The 19,057-nt window shown below is 41.3% G+C and overlaps 1 protein-coding gene across 4 annotated transcripts in view; it reads right to left on the reverse strand.

Moving 5' to 3' along the window:
- Positions 1-19,057, reverse strand: part of agtpbp1 (ATP/GTP binding carboxypeptidase 1) — a 206,777-nt gene that overhangs the window by 39,967 nt on the left and 147,753 nt on the right. For all 4 annotated transcript variants that reach the window (XM_033017668.1, XM_033017669.1, XM_033017667.1 and 1 more), the window contains 5 exons: positions 14,857-15,001; positions 13,556-13,709; positions 10,300-10,480; positions 8,008-8,137; positions 804-935 (listed from right to left, as the gene is read on the reverse strand). In XM_033017668.1, coding sequence (XP_032873559.1) covers positions 804-935; positions 8,008-8,137; positions 10,300-10,480; positions 13,556-13,709; positions 14,857-15,001 — 742 coding nt within the window. The remainder of the gene's footprint in view (positions 1-803; positions 936-8,007; positions 8,138-10,299; positions 10,481-13,555; positions 13,710-14,856; positions 15,002-19,057) is intronic.

Raw genomic sequence — 19,057 nt, forward strand, 5'->3', positions numbered from 1 at the left:
GGGGTCTCGTGCCTCCGAGTAGGAGAGCCGCCGAGAGCTACATGGTGGGGAGCCAACAAGAACGAAGGGGGCACGGCAGGGGGCCATCAGCTGCCACGTGCGGCTGCGGGCAGAAGATAGGACCGTTTGGTGAACTTTTGTAACTTTGTCGGTGCCAGAAACGTGGCGACTTTTGTGTACTGTTTAGATGAGGTCTACAAAATTATTTTACTGGGTTGTATGCAAATAAAGCATTTCATTATACCAAAGTACATGTGACAATAAAGTAGAATTAAATCATTGAAAGCCCGAAACAGACATTAGCGTTCTTCTTTATCAAGTGTCAGCCATGGTCAACAAGCACAAAGTTAATGGGTGAACAGAACTTAATGCAAGCCAAGATATAGGCAGCAAGGCTTTTGGATGACAGCTTTTGTTTTAAGTGAGTACTTCAAGGAAGGTTGATCAAGTGTGCAGTGGAGTGGCAAGTCTAGATTTAATAAAGGAATGATTGGAAGTTTTGAGACGTGATGGATAGGCCAAGTTAAAGGGAGTTGCTAATAAACCATACTTAAGGCAGTTCTGAAAGCCTTTTTCTTGGAACACATAAAATAACAATAATCAGTAAAGCACCTTGTAATAAATGAAAGTATTCCAGCATTATAGTAAAATAATATAAATGCGAGCAATTCTTATCTGCCTTCTTTGACTGAATAAAGCAGCAGTTTTAGCTACTATACTGCCATGAGCAAAAATAATCACTTGTTCTTGTAAATTTAGAAAAATAACATTTAAATTGGATGGACAGCCAAGCACATACGCACCCTATATCCAAGGTCTTCCTGAAGGTCACAAGAAGAAGCACTAACATCAGTTTGCCACATTGTCTCCTTAATGCTGCAGCCATACATGAAGACATTTTTCTTGCGCGAATGACCATGATAGTCACAAAAAACCTGTTGAAACAATGGGCAACATAATTATTAATCTCTTTCATTTACATGAAAATTAATTACATCCATATACACCACCCGTTTGTTTGACAAAACCATTTCACAGTTTTTGTTAATGTATCGTACTACATTAATACCCGTGCATACGATGGGAAGACCAACCTGAACCATGACACTGTCATTACATAATTGAACCACTGGGTGGCTGCCAGCCAATTTCTCAACTGCAAGTTTATTTCCCAAGTTCTGAAACCAACTTGATCATTTTAAAAACAATTTTGTCTGGAATTCATTTGTTTTATTTAGTTAAATACATTTTTTGCTTTAACTTGTTAATTGTTTATTTGTCCATCCTCCTCAGCCACTCCCATGCTTTTCACTTGGTCATTCGGCCACCTCCTGGGTGTTGGCTCAACTAATTCAAGTCAAGTCACGTCAAGTCAAGAGAGTTTATTGCCATGTGTCCCAGATAGGACAACGTAATTCTTGCTTGTTGCAGCACAACAGAATATTGTAGGCATAATACAGAACAGATCAGTGTATCCATTAAAATAACTTGAGTAAGGATTTACTATAGAGCAGCATTCAAGAGTCAAGAGAGTTTTATCGTCATGTGTCCCAGATAGGACAATGAAATTCTTGCTTGCTGCAGCACAACAGAATATGTAAACATAATACAGAACAGGAGATAAAAGTTCACTGTGTCTGTACACCATAGACCATATATATACACATCAATAAACATATAAAGTGTAATAGGCTGTTATAGTTCAGTTTGTTTGATATCATATTTATTAGCCTGATTGCTGTGGGGAAGAAGCTGTTCCTGAACCTGGATGTACCAGATTTTAGGCTCCTGTGCCTCATGGCAACAGAGAGATGAGTGTGTGGCCAGGATGGTGTGGGCCTTTGACGATGTTGGCAGCCTTTTTGAGGCAGCTACTACGAAAGATCCCTTCGACGGTGGGGAGGTCAGAGCCGATGATGGACTGGGCAGTGAACACAACCTTCTGCATCCTTTTCCGCTCCTGGACGTTCAAGTTGCCGAACCAAGCCACGATGCAACCAGTCAGCATGCTCTCTATTGTGCACCTGTAGAAATTCGAGAGAGTCCTCCTTGACACTCTCCGTAATCTTCTCAGGAAGTAGAGGCGCTGATGTTCTTTCTTTATGATTGCATCAGTGTGCTGGGATCAGGAAAGATCTTCAGAAATATGCACGCCCAGGAATTTGAAGTTTTTTTACCCGTTCCACCATCGTCCCAATGATATAAACGGGATTGTGGGTCCCTATCCTACCCCTTCCAAAGTCCACAATCAATTCCTTGGTTTTGCTGGTGTTGAGGGCCAGGTTGTTGTGCTGGCACCATTTGGTCAATCAGTCGATCTCATTTCTACACTTTGACTCGTCCCCATCAGTGATTCGTCCCACAACAGTGGTGTCGTCGGTGAACTTGATGATGGAGTTCGCACTATGTCCGGCTACGCAGTCATGAGTACAGCAGGGGGCAGAGCACGCAGTCTTGACGTGCTTACATGCTGATTGTTAACGAGGATGACACATTTCCACCAATACGGACAGACTGTGGTCTGTGGATGAGGAAGTCGAGGATCCAATTGCAGAGGGACGAGCAGACCCAGATCTGAGAGCTTGGTGTCCAGCTTGGAGGCGATGATGGTATTAAATGCCGAGCTGTAGTCAATGAATAACAGGCTGACATATGACTTTTTGTTGTCCAAGTGGTCCAGAGCGGAGTGGAGAGCCAGTGATCAACGCATCCACCATTGATCTGTTGTGGCGGTAAGCAAACTGCAGTGGGTCAAGGTTCTTATTGAGGTAGGAGTTGATATGCGCCATAATCAACCTCTCAAAGCACTTCATCACCACAGACGTTAGTGCCACTGGTCGATAGTCATTGCGGCACGTCACCTTGCTCTTCTTGATGCCCTTTTAAAGCAAGTGGGAACTTCAGACCTCAGAAGTGAGAGGTTGAAAATGTCCATAAAATGTCCATAAAAACTCCAGCCAGTTGGTCTGCACAGGTTTTTAGAACACGACCGGGTACACCATTAGGTCCAGGTGCTTTCCAAGGGTTCACGCCCCTGAAGGATCTTCTGATGTCGGCCTCTGTGACTATGACTGAAATACCATCACAGCGAATGGGGCTCGGGAAGGCATCAGTGTTCTCCCTATCAAAGCGTGCGTGAAATGCATTGAGCTCGTCAGGGAGTGATGTTTCGCTGATATTTGAGCTGCCTCATGATTTCACCTTGTAGGAGGTGATGGCATTCAAGCCCCGCCACAGTTGCCGAACATCCGTCTCATCCTCCAGCTTGGAGCAGAAGTCCCTTTGAGCCTTTTTGATGGCCTTACCAAGGTCGTAACTGGACTTCTTGTAGACCTCTGTATCTCCAGACCTGAATGCCTGGGGTCTGGTCTTCAGAAGAGTTGGATCTCATGGTTCATCCAAGGCTTCTGGTTAGGAAACACTCGGAAGGTTTTTGTTGGGATGCAGTCCTCCACACATTTCTTTATGAAGTCTGTAACGACTGTGGCGAATTCATTCAGGTCCGTTGCCGAGTCCCTGAACATTGCCCAGTCTACAGACTCCAAACAGTCCTGGAGTTGTTCCTCTGCCCCCTCCCCCCCCCCCCCCCCCCCCCACCCCCCGACCAGCTCTGTACAGTCCTCACCTCTGGGGGTGCTCTCTTCAATTGCTGCCTGTAGTCAGGAAGAAGCAGCACCTCAGTATGGTCGGATTTACCGAAGTGAGGGTGAGGGATAGAGCGATAGGCATCCTTGCTGGTCGTGTAGCAGTGGTCGAGGGTGTTTGGTCCTCTGGTGCTGCAGGAGACATGTTGGTGGAAGTTAGGGAGTGATTTCTTTAGGTTGGCTTTGTTGAAATCCCCGGCTATGGTGGTAAACGCCTCGGAGTAAGCCTTCTGGCGCTTGTTGACCATGGCGTGTAGCTCCCCCAGTGCCAGATGGACATCTGCCTGGGGTGTGATGTAGACCTCGGTCAGGATGATGGAGGTGAATTCCCTCGGTAGGTAGAAGGGACGGCACTTCACCACCATGTGTTCGAGGTGTGGAGAGCAGGAGTTGGATAGGACTGCCACATCTGAGCACCATGCAGAGTTGACCATGAGGTCAACCAATTCATCCAATGACTTCTCAGCCTGTGAACATACCAGACCACCAGCTCCCGATTGCTCCATCACAAACAACGACTACAATCATTTCTATTTATTGATCTTTTGTCATATTTTGTCATATTTTCATGTCCATCTTTATGCTGGCAGTTGGAGGCCAGTGATGAAACTTCAAGGAATCGATTGAGACCTGGCCACTAACACTCTTTCCCCCGTACCCTGTCTGCTTACAGCTTTCCTCAGCTCAGCAAGTCTGATAATGTTAAAAGGAGAAACTTTACCATCAAAATATATGTCACTAATAAGACGAGGGGCCAAAGAATTAGAAGGAACTCGAGTTATTTTTAACAATTATAGTGAAATATTATCACTGAGTGTGCCAGGGTCACCTAGCTGCATTGTCCTTGACATATGCAGGAAAAATGAATGTTTCCAATGAATCATCCAAAGCACAGAGATTGGTGCTGGCAATTCAGATCAATGGAATTTTATGAAGAATTAACTCATAAGAGGAAGCAGAATTAGTTTTTAATAAGTTCACTTTTCCCCCCCAATATAGTACTTTATCAAACCAATGGCACGTTTTTCTGATGAATATTCTACCTAGCTGAGGAATGAAAGTTTTGAAATAGGGATAAGTTTGTGTTAGCATTGGGTATTCCCAAGAACGTTAATACAGTGACACGCAGAGTAAAACTCCATTTACCCTGCCCAATAATGTGAAGATGTGAAATGAATCCACTGGTTGCTAACCATTTTAACTCCCCTTCCCATTCTGGCCTTCTCAATTGCCAGAGTGAGGCCACATGAAAACTGGAGGAACAATACCTCATATTCCCCGTGGGTAGCTTACAACTCAACAATATGAACATTGACTTCCCCATTTTTATAGACACCTCCCTATCCCCCCTTCTTTTCCTGTGCACCACATGGATGCAAGATAAGTTTGATTGACCAAAGGCAATTCTTGAAGACTTGACTAAAATGTGTAGAAATACTCAGCTTTTTCTTAATGACAATGATGTTTCTCTAAAATGTAGGTGTTCACTACTTATGAATCTCAAGATGCCAGAAGCTTTGGAAGTCAGATGTAAAGTACTCCAAGTAATTGTTTCATTATTCTACAAATGGTTGATCTATGCATAATATTTGTTTATTCCAAGGTGGTTTTCTCCACTGATCTATCGAAGCACTAATATTGAACACGAGGAACATGAAAGTTTTCTTCAGTACAGCAATTGTCTGATATTTTAGTTTTATTGTACAAATAATAAAACATCAAACAATGGCTACAATCTTCCTGACAAGTGCACGACTGAGCCTTCCCTTCCATAGCCTAAATACTGCTAAACATCGCTACAATAGTCAAAACTCCATCCTTTGACATTTTACCAGGGTACATAAATAACACGAACGACCCAAGCTCCAACTCATGTCTATTATAAAGTACAAACACTGCCATCTCAGACTTCAGTTAAAACTAAATAAACCACAACCTTGGCTTATCGACAGAAACAATTCCTCCAATCACACCCACCACAGGTTCCAGTTCTTTCCTGCCTTGACCTCTCAATAATATTAATTTTTGACATAATTAGGAAAATCAAGTAAAAATTTGATTGCATTAAAATTTCTAGCACTTTCCTCATAACAGATCAACCCTGTTCCCAGAATCAGAAATCAATGGACATCTCATTCATTACTTTAAATGACCCTTCACTGCTCAGTCTGTCAATGCATTAAGTAAACAGCCACATACATGCAACTTACAATAATTACATTATGACCTACAACTGGTTACCTTTTCCATTTCACAATTAATATCATTGTTACATTTATTAAAACAATGTATTAAAAATAGTACACCTTTATAAATGTTTTTCACCTATGGTATGCATTGTATATTTATTTGAAATAATTGCTTCACAATTTTAACTGCAAATAAAATACCACCCCACTAGCCTTTCATCCATATAAAGTTATAACATGCATATACATGTATCTAGATATTAAATTTTGGTACAAATCCTAAAGATTTAAAGAAAAATGGCAAAAAGTGACAACAGTTTATGGTTAGTTGTTTTCAACATGCACTGAAAAAAAATTAAGATTAAAAAAATCAAATTAAATTTGGGTTCTGGTCAATTAAAACTCACGCTTTGCAGCTTTCGAACATCTCAGTACTGAAATAAAGCCAACCTTGCCTATTAATGATTTGACAATTATTAATTGCAAGAGTAGCAGCAAGTGTGCTTCACTGTCATCGGGAATAGTATAATGCAAAGTGTATTTTAAACATTGGAACAGAAAAATAGGTGCAGGAGCAGGCCATTCGGCCCTTCGAGCCATTCAATATGATCATGGCTGATCATCTAAAATCAGTATCCCGTTCCTGCTTTTACCCCATATCCCTTGATTCCTTTAGCCCTAAAGAGCTAAATCTAACTCTCTCTTGAAAACATCCAGTGAATTGGCCTCTACTGCTTTCTGTGGCAGAGAATCCCACAGTTTCACAACTCTCTGGGTGAAGAAGATTTTCCTCATCTCAGTCCTAAATGGCCTACCCCTTATTCTTAAACTGTGACCCTGGTTCTGGACTCCCCCAACATCGGGAACATTTTTCCTGCATCTAGCCTGTCCAATCCTTTAAGAATTTTATATATTTTGTGGTATCTGGGCATTTTGTGCTAATTACAAAAAGGCTGGCACCACTTGATCTGGTACCATCATCTCTCAATCCACAGTCTCTCTAATAATCAGCTGATATCCCAGTCTTCCTCTGCACCACCCCAATATGAACACCAGAATCCAAATTTCCCTTACACGCCAATGTTAATGCCAGCATTCCAATTTCCCTCCCCCGATTCTAACCTCCAACTATCCAAGAACGAATGTTACCCCTACTCATCGCTACAGCTTTAAGCTGGTTTAAGCTTTTGGTTGCTGCCTTCTGAACCCAGCCTCTGAATTGAGAACCAGGTGACATCTATTCACCAATTAATGAATTGTGCGTCAGCCCTCAAATGTGAAATTTCTGGGCATATATTGCAGTCATCAAATTTACATTTTTATTTATCACAAGAATTTTACAATGTTATTGACCCTAACTTTCTTTCTCCCATCTTTAAATATATGGGTTTATTCATAAGACTGGAAAAACTACATTTTGGTAGCAAGTAAACACTGATGATCCATGATCGAAATATATAAGGAAAGAATATAGTATGCTAAAATGCACATGCAATTATACCAAATGATCCCCATTTTTTCACCCATTATAATATGGTCACAGGTCCTGCTACATATATACAAACCCTTATGGATATAATGCTCATATTAATTTGGTTATGAATAATTTCATTATGGTATTTCAACCATTTTTAAATTAGATTGTTTAAAAAACTATACTTCTGTTTGAATGGTTTAAAAATAGTTTTACTTAGGCAAACAATTGGATAGAATTCTATTTTAATTCTATTTCTACCTCAATATTTCTAAAAGTTTGTTTCAAAAGTATTGGCATTAAGGAAAATTATGGATTATACCCAAGATGTAACAGTATGAAAATCATATCAAGACGGAATTTCCAATCAATGTTGTAAGATGTTATTTAAAAAAAGCTTTAACTGCAGGAAACAAATGCTCCATTTAAAACTCCATATGAAATTGCACACAAATGAGTGTGATTCATAGCAAAAGCAAAATGGGAGCTTTCTGACTCAACTGTACCAACATTTAAAAAAAAAAACACAGAAGTTGTGAGTGCTTAAATGGTGGTGCTTAAATGGTGGTGCTACACAGTTTCATTTACCCCACCAACAGGATTTTTTTTTTCTGGATGCACTTAAGATGTGAAATAAGGCAAATCCAATATTGTTTCTGACTGCATTTATAGAATTCTATCGTATTCCTTGGCTACATACCAGGGGGGTACGTTGTATACTGGCAAGGTACTGCAGCAAGCCCTTGGTATGGTAAATCGTTGGATGAAGTTCAGGGTGAGGGGTTAACCATTGACGGTTGAGATCTTCTCCACTTAGTGAGCAGCGATGGCTACAAAAAAAAACAGAAGTATGAAAATACTTTTCAGTAACTATTCCTTCTTAGGTTTAGCATTTATTTCTTCACCTCTCATCTGCATTAAGTATTTTGCTGATTCTACAAGAAAAATATGGAACATATTGGCATAAATATTAATCTCAATCCCACGTATAATCATATGGCTGAAGGTTGAGGTTACTTGATAGAAGTATATAAAATTATGAGAGGCATAGATAGGGCAGTCAGAACTTTTTTTCCAGGGTGGATATGTCCAAACAAGAGAACGTAGCTATAAGGTAGGATTGATAGAGTCATAGAGTGATAGTGTGGAAAGAGGCTCTTCAGCCAAATTTGTCCACACCGGCCAACATGTCCCAGCTACACTCATCACACCTGACGCCGTTTGGTCCATATCCCTCCAAACTTGTCCTATCCATGTGCCTGTCGAACTGTTTCTGAAACATTGGGATAGTCCCACAGCCTCAACTACCTCCTCTGGCAGCTTGTTCCAAACACCGACCATCCTTTGTGTGAAAAAGTTACCCCTCAGATTCCTATTAAATCTTTTCTCCTTCACCTTGAACCTGTGTCCTTTGGTCCTCGATTCCCTTAGCCTGGGCATCAGATTTTGCACATCTACCCGATTTATTCCTCATGATTTTATACACCTCTGTAAGATCACCCCTCATCCTCCTATGCTCCAAGTAATAGAGACCCAGCCTACTCAACCTCCCTATAGCTCAGACCCTCTAATCCTGGCAACATCATTTTAAATCTTAGGAAGGAGGAAGTTTATCGGAGATGTGCGAGGAAGTTTTTTTTTTTTTTACAGAGTGGTGAGGCCTGGAACGCATGCCAGAGATAATGGTGGAGGCAGATACAATTGTGGCATTGACGAGGCTTTTGGAAAGGCACAATATAGTTTGGGGGGGGGGGTGGGGGGGGGGGGGGGGAGAGGAAAGCTGGAAAAGGGGGAGGCTTAATAACTCTCCAACATCTTTCTTCTCAACTACAACATCCATTGTTTACTGGATAAATATTTTAGAACAATCTTTGGTGGTTCAGCAGTCTAATATCCAGTGCTTACCTTAATCTCTCAATTCTTTCTTGATATAAAAGATCCCTGTATCATCCCTCTACTTGCTTGAGTAGAGGTGCCACGTTCCTAATGCAAGTGCAAAATTCTTAAAGGGCTTGACAGGGTAAACATAGGGATAATGTTTCCACTGGCTGGGAGTTCACAGTCCCAAGATAAGGAATCAACCACTTAGGAAGAGATGACGAGTGAACCTTTGGAATTCCCCATTCAAGAACGTTGCAGAAGGTCAATCCATGAACATATTCAAGACAGTGAACAATAGATTTTTAGATAGTGAAGAAGCAAAGAGCGTTAAAGTAATGCTGAGGTACTAAATCAGTCATGATTTAATGGCAAAGCAGGATGAAGGGTGGAATACCCTGCTCCTGACTCCATTTCTTAAGTTTTCTTTTAGAATCCCAGAATGCAAACTATAATAGCCAGAAAAAAAAGGAAAACAGAAATCCAAAATAAATAGGTAGAAATATTCATGTGCAGTTGTTTAACATTAATGGTAAACAATTTTCAACCTGAAACATTAACCCGCTTCTTTTTCCACAGATGACGTTTTTTATCCAGTCCAGGAGCTTTCTTAAAAACATTGGTTTCCTGTATTTCTGAAATATTTACTTGTTGTCTAAAGTAAAGACAAATACAATGCCTGCTTTTTAATCTGGATTCTCCTGTCTCTGATGATCACTTCGCCAGGCTCATCTGTGAGAAGAGAACAGAACTAACAGTTCAGGCTAAAGAACAGTTCAGGTTTATCAGAAAATGTTGAGACCTGAAATGTTAGTTCTTATTTTCCTTCTCATAATGCAGCCTGTCCTGCGAAGGATTTTCAGATTATATCTTCAGGAGCTTTCCTTGTTCATCATTATCTACACACATGTGTACACATTTGTGTGATTGCAAACAAGTAAACTGGGAGCTCAGAGAGGTGATTAGAGAAGGGAATATGACAGAAAATTACCAGCTGAATTCTAAAAAATATAAAAAGGGAATATTAGGAACATATTTCATCATGATGATTGACCCCAATTTAACCATCAACCATTAATATTCTAAACTTAATATATAGAAAAGATTATCTCACCTTCCATTAATGACTCCATCTGGGTTCAGCATCGGGACTATTTTAAAAATATACGAGTCCCGCAAGCTTTGAGCTGTCAAAATATTGCTCATTAAAAATTCCAAAGTTCCTTTCATCACCCAGCTGGAGTTGCTCTCTCCAGGATGGACACGAGATGTTAAGAATATGTAAGGCCGATTTCCTGCAAACATTTTTTTTAATGTACGTTATATATTTGAACCACAGCTTTACTTATCTATAATCATATAGCATGACAAGACAAAAAAAGGGTCCATACAAAACATTCAGCCTCCCTCGGTAGCCTTGATTTACGATCATTTAGGGAAAATTTGAGGTGACCAGGAACCATGAAATTATATGACAGTAATATGCACCACAATGAAGTCAGAACATAACAGTAGTCAAGTCAAGTCAGATTTATTCATCACGTGCACAATAAAGTGCAGTGAAATGAACTTGCCAGCAGCGGTACAATAAAAAAACACACAATACACAATAAAAATTGAACACAAACAACCACCACAGCATTCCTCACTGTGGTGGAAGGCACAAAGTTTAGTCAGTCCTCCTCCATTCTCCCCCGTGGTCAGGATCACAACCCTCCGCAGTCACAGTTGCGGGCGGCCAGATGTGCAGACAAGGTAAGTCCTGAATCGATGCTTCCCTACCGGAGACCGCGGCTTTAAGATGGTGTAGGCCGCAGGCCGGCGGTCGATGATCTAAAGTCCCCGCCGCCTCGCAGTTAGAAGCACCGCAGACCGCAGGGCCGGCGGTCGGAGCTCTTCTCCAGGGATCCCCGGCGAGGGATCCCGCTGCGGATAGTAAGTCCCCGCCGCGCCCGCAGTTAGAAGTAGGCCGCGGGCCGACGGTCGGAGCTCTTCTCTTCCGGGGACCCTAACGAGGGATCCCAGGCTCCGGACACCGCGCCAGCTGGAAGCACCACAGCGAACGGAGCACTCCCTTCCAGCAACCCCCGGCGAGCGCGCGCCCGATCCGCGATGAAAAAGCCTACGCTGCGCCCGCTGCTGAAGCCTGGGGCCCAACTCCGGGAAAGGCCGCATCGATTCTTTGTGTTAGGCCGCGAGGGAGTCGACATGGAAAAAGTCGCCTCTCCATGGAGGAGGTGACCGAAGCGGTTTCCCCCTTACCGAGAAACATTAAAAACACACATTGGGACATCCTAAAAAAACAAAAAAAGTAGAACAAACTAACACGCTGCTGGTAGGGCAGCCGGCTCGCAGCGCCCCCACCGACCCTCTAGTACCAATAATATTTTTCTGGAAGCTTTACCTTTACAAGCACTTGACATTAAAGCAGGATACTAGTAAATTGGAAACTGGTCATTAACCAGTATAATTAAATCCTAATCCCACTTTATAGGTGATCAGTCTGCAGAGGCTTTCTGTTTAATCTTTTTGATAATTTGATAAAATGGTTGATAATGCAAGTAAAACATAGCCTTGCCTATTTTTTTAAAATAATATTTCCTAGCATTTCAACCAAAAGGGGGGTGGGGGGGTTATGTATAAACACAGCTGTAATGTCTACATGGTAAAACCAAAATGTATAAAAATACCCTTTAATAAAATCTGACAATGTGCACTTTAACCACATGTGATTTTTTTCTACTACAAATCTCAAATTGTGGAGTACAGAGGCAAATAAATTAATGATGGGTCTTTGTCCCAAACATATGGAGGGCATTCCACTCAATGTGTATGTTCAATAGTCAAATAAAGAATCCAAGTACCAAATGTAGAAAGTAAGATACTTGTGTAGGAAGGAACTGCAGATGCTGGTTTAAACTTCAAGATAAATTTCAAGATCCTCCTTTATGTCTACAAAGCCCTCAATGGGCTTGCCCCCACCTACATTAAAAGTCTGCTTACCCACCACACCACCTCCAGGTCCCTCAGATCGGCCGACTTGGGGTTGCTGAACATCCCGCGATCTAGGCATAAACTCAGGGGCGACCACGCCTTTGCGGTTGCAGTTCCTAGACTGTGGAACAGCATCCCTCTTCCCATCAGAACTGCCCTCTCTATCGACTCCTTTAAGTCGAGACTAAAAACTCATCTCTACTCCCAAGCCTTTCCTGACGTCCTCTGAGCGAGGGCTATATGTATGTAGTGATTAAATGTTTGTATTTAATCTATGAACCACTGTTGTTTGTTATACTATTCTTATACCAATGTAAAGCACTTTGGCCAACGAGAGTTGTTTTTTAAATGTGCTATATAAATAAAAGTGACTTGACTTGACTTAAACCAAAGATCAACAGGATAATTGTTACTTACATTTTTTTTTTCCATTTAAAATACTTCCTAATCTACTTAGCCCAATTATATCACGGAGAGAGTAATGTACTGAGGCAGAGCTGGAGGATAGGAACCATGGTGTATGGTTCAATACTCCAGAGGTGGAGACCATCTATTATGAATGGACTATACTTATAAAAATCATTTTCGGCCTGAGTTTGGCTTCACTTTTTAATGCAATGAGGGACTATGGTTAAGGCTAGTAATAATATAGGGTTGGCAGTGCCAGCAAATCCACCACTATAAAGAACATTTAACTCAGCGCTGATCTGAGACGGTATGGAAATAGGCTTTTTGCCCAGTGAGTCCATGCTAAGCTTCAAACCACCATCCTTAATCCTACTTTAACCCATTTTATTATTCTCATGTTCCCATCAACTCTCCCCAGATGCTATCATTCTATCTGCATATCAAGAGCAAATTAGTGGCCAATTATCCGGTCAACTTAAATGTCTATGGGATGTGGGAGGAAACCCACATGGTCGCAGGGAGAATGTGCAAACATAGGTCGGGTTGAACCCAGGTCACTGGAGATTTGAGGCTGCAGTTGGGAGGCGGCAGCTCTGCTAGCTTTGCCACTGTGCCACCCTGTATATACTCAGTTAGTTGATCTAAGATACATTGAAGGAGAGAAGCATTAATCCCATTATCATTCATTGTTTTTGCAATAATCATTGTTGGAATATGCAAATGCTAAAGAGGTAACAGAGCTGGACTTGGCCACATCAATTTAAGGAATCTATCACCGAACACTGACAAGGTTTCATATTAAAAATTGGCACTTGAGTGAGATACCAAATAGTACCAGTGAATGGATCTTCCCATACGTTTGCTTAAAATAATAAGACAAGTGACTTGAGATCAAATTCAAAATGCATTCACAGTAAAAGGAAATGAACTGTCAAGATGAATTTGAGATTAACATATCAATTACTTACTGAACTGGTGTAGGTTCTCCCAGGACTTGGACTCGGGCATGGATGTAATGGTCAGTACAGGGCAAGGGTTCCCTCCCAATGTCTCACAAATTGAATCCCTTCGAAAATAAATCTGCTGAGGATCATGTAGTGCCTCCAATTTTTGTATATGCATCTTAAAAAGGGGAAAGAAAAATCTTAAGAGTTATTTAACCCATTAACATTATGTTTATATTCTGAATTTCAATTCTTAGTTAGTGCTGACCTTGTGCACATCGGACAGACTGTCTGTAGATGTAACAATTACAGTTTTCTACAAAAAAGATCTTGAACAGGTTGAGCAGCCATCTTGAATAGCTTGCTCCATTTCCCTTTCCATTCTTCAACATAAATACTGATTTATGTGTTGACAAATAATTATATGAAAAATGCTGAAACGGTATCAAATCTAGATGTGACGCATGCTTTCTAGAGTTTAGAAGAATGTGGGAGTTACTGAAGCATAGGATTTTGAGTGACCCAGTGGCTATGAAATCTTTCTCCTTGTGAAGGAGTTCAGAGTGATAGGATGAGTCAACCTTTCAAAATGGCAATGAAGAGTGAATCCTTCCTTGAGACGATTGTGAATCTCTTAAATTCTATGCACCAAGATCATGGGTATAAACCAGATAGACACAAAATGCTGGAGTAACTCAGCGGGACAGGCAGCATCTCTGGAAATAAAGAATGGGTGACGTTTCAGGTCGAGACCCTTCTTCAGACTAATTCATGGGTGTAAATAATCATATGAAAGACTGAGACTGACGTGATGGGTGATGGTGAATCAGAAACAGAATCAGAAAGTGGAGCAGAGTGCCAAAGATTTGTTTAATTATGATCTTATTGAATGTTAGAGTAGGCTTGAGGGGCCTGAAGGTTGTTCCTCTTTCTTTTGTTTGTTATAAAATAATCAAAATCTCAGAATCTGAAAATCTTAACTGATCTTAGTCAATAAACATGTTTAAGAAGGAACTGCAGATGCTGGAAAAATCGAAGGTAGACAAAAATGCTGGAGAAACTCAGCGGGTGAGGCAGCATCTATGAGAAGCTGCCTCACCCGCTGAGTTTCTCCAGCATTGTTGTCTACCTTAGACAATAGACAAGTACATTTCAAAATGTCTACGTGCAAATCAACACAAAACTAAAAATAAACTCTCAACATCTTGCTTCTTAAAACAGAAATTATATTTTGAAGACAACAGTGTTTAACCACCACGATAGAATGTGCAAGCATTATCCAGTTTCAAATTCGTTATTCCTACTCAGTATTTTGTGTACATTACCTGCAAGGTAGAGTATGTATATGGATAGTGATAAGCAAAATAACACACATCATCCTTATGAGTAAAAGTCATTGTAAATGTCAGAGTGTAATATGATTTTCCTTTCAGACCCCCAGCTGCAATTGAACTTCTGGAAAAATGATTCCTACAAAGGAAAGGGATAATGATGTTAAAATATCTCAGTTCATAATTTGCTATTTTCAGTGTATTGATTGCAGATAGCTAGGTCATTGACACCATTTTAGGACAACAAGCTGCTTCAATTGAAATGGATCAGATAATCAACTCAGATGTACCAGGTTGAAATCTAATTTGCATGGAGCAGCTTCAATTTCCTGATTAACACCTTGTAGTAAATGAATCGCTTGCTCCGTTTGGTGTTCCCCCTGCTTAGTGAAACCAGTAAAAGTTGACCTTTCCTGCTTGTTTATCTTGAAAATGAATGTATGCTTATTTTATAAATAGGCTAAGGAATTTAGAAATAAGATAATATAGAAACATGCTGGTGTTTTGTCTTTAAAGGAAAGCTCTTTAATCTTCTCTGTACCAAAGAAAACAACCCAGGTTAACCAATATCCAAACCTTTCCAATCTTGACAACGTCCTTGCAAATATCCCACTTCAAAAATATGAGAGAGAAAGAGAGCATTTGACTCTATTTGGCATGAAGGGCTCTATTACAAACTCCTCGGCTGTGGTATAGGAGGAAAGGTATATAACCTTATCAAATCAATGTATCTGAATAATGAATGTGGCGTTAAAATTGGGGACAAATGCACTGATTTCTTCGCCCAGAGAAGAGGCGTCCGGCAAGGCTGCAATCTGAGCCCGACACTGTTTAATGTATATATCAACGATTTGGCAGTAAAGTTGGACCAGAGCACAGCGCCGGGCCTCTGTCTTCTGGACGGAGATGTAAAATTCCTGTTTTATGCGGATGACTTGGTTCTGCTGTCCCCCACAGAACAGGGGCTGCAGCAACAGTTGGACCTACTTGATGAGTACTGCCAAAATTAGGCCCTGGCAGTAAATCTAAAGAAAACCAACATCATGATTTTTCAGAAAAGACCCAGATGCCAGGAAGATAAATACAAATTTACTCACAATGGTACTGTTATCGAACACACTATGAGCTATACTTACCTTGGTCTAACTATTTCAGCATCAGGGAACTTCAATATGGCAGTGAATGCACTAAAAGAGAAAGCTCGAAGAGCTCTGTATGCAATAAAAAGAAGATTCTACAACATCCAAATCCCAATTAAAATCTGGCTTAAAATATTTGACAGTGTAATCCAGCCTATCGCGCTTTATGGTAGTGAAGTATGGGGTCCGCTCAGTCACCATAGTTATAGTAAATGGGAAAAACAAACAACAGAGGCCCTGCATGCGGAATTTTGTCGGAACACCCTCCGTATCCAAAGGAAAACACCAACAAACACATGTAGGGCGGAACTGGGCAGATACCCACTGATAATAAATATCCAGAAAAGAGCACTACATTTTTGGAATCACCTTAAATCTAGCCCCCCAGATACCCTCTAGTTTAAAGCCCTTCAAACACAAGAGGGAAACCCAGAAAAGAGTTCCCTGTGTCAGTTGGTACTGGGGGGAGAGAGAGAGGGAGGGAGGGGGAGAGAGAGAGGGAGGGAGGGGGAGAGAGAGAGGGAGGGAGGGGGAGAGAGAGAGGGAGGGAGGGGGAGAGGGAGGGGGAGAGAGAGAGGGAGGGAGGGGGAGAGAGAGAGGGAGGGAGGGGGAGAGAGAGAGAGAGAGAGAGGGAGAGAGAGAGGTAGGGAGGGGGAGAGAGAGAGAGAGAGGGAGAGAGGGAGAGAGAGAGGGAGGGTGAGAGAGGGGGAGAGAGCGAGGGAAGGAGAGAGAGAGGGAGAGAGGGAGAGGGAGAGGGAGAGGGAGAGAGAGAGAGAGAGAGAGAGAAATTCTTACGTAGGTGCAGGAGGAGGCCATTCGGCCCTTCGAGCCAGCACCGCCATTCATTGCGATCATGGCTGATCGTCCCCAATCAATAACCCGTGCCTGCCTTCTCCCCATATCCCTTGATTCCACTAGCCCCTAGAGCTCTATAATAATAATAATAATAAATTTTATTTATGGGCGCCTTTCAAGAGTCTCAAGGACACCTTACAAAAATTTAGCAGGTAGAGGAAAAACATGTAAGGGGAATGAAATAAATAGTAGAGACATGACTAGTAATCACAATGTAAAGACAGAATTCAATTCAAAACACAATATGAGGCAATTAATGCACAGATGAAAAGGGAGGGGGACGTGGGGCTAAGGATAGGCAGAGGTGAAGAGATGGGTCTTGAGGAGGGACTGGAAGATGGTGAGGGACACGGAATTGTGGATCAGTTGGGGGAGGGAGTTCCAGAGCCTGGGAGCTGCCCTGGAGAAGGCTCTGTCCCCAAAACTGCGGAGGTTGGACTTGTGGATGGAGAGGAGACAAGCTGATGTGGATCTGAGGGACCGTGAGGGTTGGTAGGGGGAGAGGTGGTCAGTGAGATATGGGGGAGGGCAGATGGTGGAGGGCTTTGTAGGTGAGGATAAGGATTTTGTAGGTGATCCGGTGGGAGATGGGAAGCCAGTGAAGTTGTTTGAGGACTGGAGTGATGTGATGCCAGGATTTGGTGTGGGTGATGAGTCGGGCGGCTGCGTTCTGGACCAGTTGGAGTCGGTTGATGTAGGTGGAGCTGATGCCAAGGAGAAGTGAGTTGCAATAGTCCAGTCTATCTAACTCTCTCTTAAATCCATCCAGTGATTTGGCCTCCACTGCCCTCTGTGGCAAGAAATTCCACAAATATTTCTGAATGTTATATGTTTCTATCATATGTCATCCCATCCTTCTAAATTCCAGCGAATACAAGCCCAATCGACTCATTCATCATGTCAGTCCTGCCATCCTGGGAATTAACCTGGTGAATATACACTGCACTCCATCAATAGCAATAAAGTCTTTCCTCAAATTAGGATACCAAAATTGCACACAGTATTCCAGGTGCGGTCTCACCAGGGCCCTGTACAACTGCACCTGGAGTAACTTGCCAATTGGAAAATGCTGTTCCCAAGGTTATTTTGGACTATAAACCTCCTGTGATTTGTTGTTATTAACAGAAGATTAAAGTTATGATGTTAATGTTGTATAGCCACCACCCCCCCCCCCATTAAATATAGGTTGTACCATATTGAAAATATCTCTATTGGACATTGCCATCTAGAAGCTGAATTCAATTTAACTCAGATACAGAAAAAGACAGGTAAAGAGAAAACAGATTAAGAAAGAAAAGAGACGAAGGAAAAATAAGAAAATACTTTAATACAGTAACAACAATTAATCACCTCAAGGAGTGTGATGCCGCAGTTTAAATTGTTGCCTCTAGACTGTAGCAGCTGATTGGCAATGGAGGAACAGAAGTCTAATTAAAAATACTTGTGCTGTTAAGTATTAGCTCTAATTTGAGTTTAACTGGAAATTTATAAACAAATGGAACAATGTTATGAGACTTATAGGGTAGCTGAAGATCGAAACACTGGGTAGTTCTTTAAAAATAAACGAGCTAATTAACTACAAGCCTTTATATTTTAAAATCAAAGATACCTTGAAATAACAAGTATAGGAAGAAAGATCCTTTCTGACTAGAGATTAAGGTCCCAAGTACTAACTGTTTCCCCATACACAGATGTTGCCAGATCTGCTCTCAGACATTCTCACTTGCATTTTACCTTTTTTCTGCTGCTCCTTAATATCTCAATTTAAATCAACTTGATTATTGAAAGTGAAAATATTCTAATGCAAGTATATTTTCTTAGAAAAAGTGAATACTCAAGAGAGCAGCTAAGTCTACAGGTATTTATGAACCTTAAATCTTTTGAATTTGACTCATTGATGACTTGTATTTAGCTAGAAAGGGAAATACTATTTTGTTATCATCTATATTGAGGACGGTGGACTCTTGAGATTCAATACCATTAATTAAACAATGTCATAATCTTAAGCGTGCCAGTCTGGCATCGATTTCTGCTACCTCAAGAGACATTCAAGCTTTTTTTTCTTTTGCAACATTCCAAGCCCTTCGGCCCACCGTCCTGCAATCACCAGTCTACTAACACTATCCTACGCACAATGAGGACAATTTTACAATCTTATCTAAGCCAATTAACCTGCAAACCTGTACACCATTGCACTGTGG

This window comes from Amblyraja radiata, chromosome 3 (genome assembly GCF_010909765.2).
Source record: "Amblyraja radiata isolate CabotCenter1 chromosome 3, sAmbRad1.1.pri, whole genome shotgun sequence".
Classification (NCBI taxonomy): Eukaryota; Metazoa; Chordata; class Chondrichthyes; order Rajiformes; family Rajidae; genus Amblyraja; species Amblyraja radiata.